Below are 2,948 nucleotides of genomic sequence, written 5' to 3' on the forward strand. Positions count from 1 at the left end.
CCCCCTTACATCACATGCCAACCCATTCTATTTACAAGTCTTCATACGTAACATTTATGCAAAAAAGATAGGCGGACCGAGAGAGAAATCCCCCCAAGACATTATGCCCATATCTGGGTATCACTTATCCAGTTTTGGGAGAGTTTTTCTCTCGGTTTGTTTAGAAGGATCTTTCCTTAAACTTCCGCTACAACATGCTGACTATACCAGCTTCCACCTATGCATTGTTAACTAGACAAAGAGATTTTGAGACTCACCTCTTCAACTAAAACTTCAACTACCTTCCTTTCTTCCTTCAAAGTTTAAGAAATAGAAGCGTGCATAAAAGTTTAAGAACCAATATATCATTGTTATGAATCTCCTTTTGCCAAAATTACATTTCTTAGCAATTAAACAGATCACTAAGCAATCAGATAAACTAGAAACATGCCCAGCAAGATGGGAAGAATATAATTATGCACAGAACAAAACTGAAATTACCATAACTTCAAATCCCGATCTATTCTTCTGCTTTTGAGTTTGTTCATACTCACACAGCATTAGGATATCTCCTTTCATCTAGTTTGGTACTCTTTTCTCGAGATATCAAAACAAACTCATAAAAATAACCCAATACTGAAACTTGTAATCAAAATCTCCAACCACTGTTTTCTAAAAAACAATTCAAGGAAGATATAAACAAAACAGTACAAACTCCGTAGATAACAACACCCATTAATTCACCCACCTTCACTCATCCAAACTTTTTGTCAAACACTCAAGGATCTCTAATTCATCAATCAAAACCCTAAAACCATGGTTCTCTAAGAACAACCTGAGGAATGATGGAATCATTAAGGCTTCACATCTTCCTAGCATTTGTTAGTTAGGTCTTTTCCTCTTTTTACAACTCAATATTCACCTTTCTAGGGTTTATGAGATTGGGTACTTCGTTTCCAGTGTTTCGAATTGTGAAACGGTTTTCAGAAAATCATGCGATTCATTCATCCACATTGTTATCTAGTTCAAGAATCAATACATAAATTAGGGCCAGGGTTTTCTCAGTTTCTGCAAGTAAAATCTCGATGAAGTTCACGAATTAACAAGTAATTTCAAGCAGAAAAAGAAAAACCCTGATATAAAAAGAGAGGGAGGGAGAGAAAGAGAACTGACCTGGGTTTGAGTTGCTGATCCTGGAGCGACTTGTCTAGGGTTCCAGAGGGATACGATGAGACCTCCTATTTTCTGAATTTTGAGTTTCAGATCTCGTTTTCTTCGTTTTTTATTAATCTAACCGTCCCCAGATTACATATACTGTCAAATGACGAAAATAGCCTTTGTGCAAACGCACCGAGGTCCGTAGGCTCTTGTTCGCTAGCAACGACGCGACGATTAGAGAGTACCTGTAGTTAGGTTGGGCGTTCAGATTGAAGTTGACATATTTTTATCCTAATTAGGGGCCCAACACTACAGGACAAAAAAGGGTTATGAAATAGTAAATATGGGTTATCCCTTATCCATTTTTTTGAAATGGCTAAATTATCCTTAAATGACTAGTGTTAATGATTAGTTAAATTAAGTTAATTAGTTTGTTTAAGTTAAAATCAGATTTAAGAGTTAAAATTTTTGGGGGTGGGGGGTGGGTGTTGAGAAGAAGAAGGGTATGTGTTAACTTTTGTTAGCTTTGTTTGTCTTAGTACTGAGATAGTGGTATGTTTGTATTTCATTGTGGAATCATTTCATATAACAGTTGTACACTGATTATATTAATATTGCTGCTTTCAGTCAAAGGTCCACTTGGATTACGACCATTGCCAATCAGCCATTATCACTGTTACCCATCAATTGTCTCATATTCATTGCGCCCTTCACACCCATTTCCACATAACCAATGTCATGCCCATTGCCACATACCTATTGCCACACCTATTATCGCACACCCGTCAAACGATGTGCGGTGAAGTGGTGAAACACCTATTGCCACATACCCATTGATGCACACCCATTGCCACACCTATTGCCGCACACCCATTGCCTCACACCCTTAAAACGGTGTGTGGTGACACGGTGTGTGATGAAGTGGTGAACACCCATTGTCGCATACCCATTGCCGTACACCCGTGAAACGGTGTGAGGTGAAAAGGTGTGTGATGAAAAGTATGCGGTGAAAAGGTGTGTGATGAAAAGTTGTGCAATGAAAAAATACGTGGTGAAACCGTTCTTGGTGAAATAGTGAAACACTCATTGCTGCATACCCATTGCTGCTCACCCATCAAACGTTTTGCGGTGACACGGTATATAGTGAAAAGGTGAGTGGTGAAGCGGTAACTGTGAACTTTTTAAATTGGATGTCGGAAAGGTTTTGAAAGCTGGTTATATTACTGGTGGATTGGTGATAGAATGAAATGATTGGTTGTTGCGGATTATGTTTCCTGGTAAGTAGTTGGTAAAGGTTCTCTATAAATATTCAATTCCAGTTTTGGTAGGATATTTGTGTAGAGATGGACTTTTTAGTACTGTGCATTTGGATCACGTTTATAGAACTATTTTGTTCTTGGTGAATTTTGTTTCTGGTACTTATTAACTAAAATGTTGTGTAATTTTATTTGAGGTTGAATTCTGGTACAGTTCAATTTAGGTTGAATAACACAGAAGAAGGCTGCTGGTTCTGAATCTGAGAAGGAGAAAGATCATGTCAAATATTGTTTGGTCATTATCATAAAGAATCATGACGATATTTATTGGCATTCCAATCTCTGTTAGACAAAATTTTATATCTGCATTCCAATCTTTGCTAACAAAATTGTATCTTTTTTAGTATCTTAGGTATAGAAATTGCTGGATATCAGAACAAGAACTTGGCAAGTAAATGTTTCTTTACCTGATAAACCAAAGAAGAGGACTACAAATCAGAGCCAGAGAATGAGAGGCAAGAATCGTGAAAGGGGAAATCCTACGCACACCCAAAG

The 2,948-nt window shown here is 37.6% G+C and overlaps 1 protein-coding gene across 1 annotated transcript in view; it reads right to left on the reverse strand.

The window, feature by feature from the left end:
• Positions 1-2,087, reverse strand: part of LOC113325062 (kinesin-like protein KIN-14N) — an 8,488-nt gene extending 6,401 nt beyond the window's left edge. Inside the window, exons 1-2 of the mRNA XM_026573300.1 lie at positions 2,084-2,087; positions 1,894-1,953 (exon numbers count right to left, since the gene is read on the reverse strand). Coding sequence (XP_026429085.1) covers positions 1,894-1,953; positions 2,084-2,087 — 64 coding nt within the window. The remainder of the gene's footprint in view (positions 1-1,893; positions 1,954-2,083) is intronic.
• Positions 2,088-2,948: the final 861 nt, after the last annotated feature.

This window comes from Papaver somniferum, chromosome 11 (assembly GCF_003573695.1).
Source record: "Papaver somniferum cultivar HN1 chromosome 11, ASM357369v1, whole genome shotgun sequence".
Taxonomy (NCBI): Eukaryota; Viridiplantae; Streptophyta; class Magnoliopsida; order Ranunculales; family Papaveraceae; genus Papaver; species Papaver somniferum.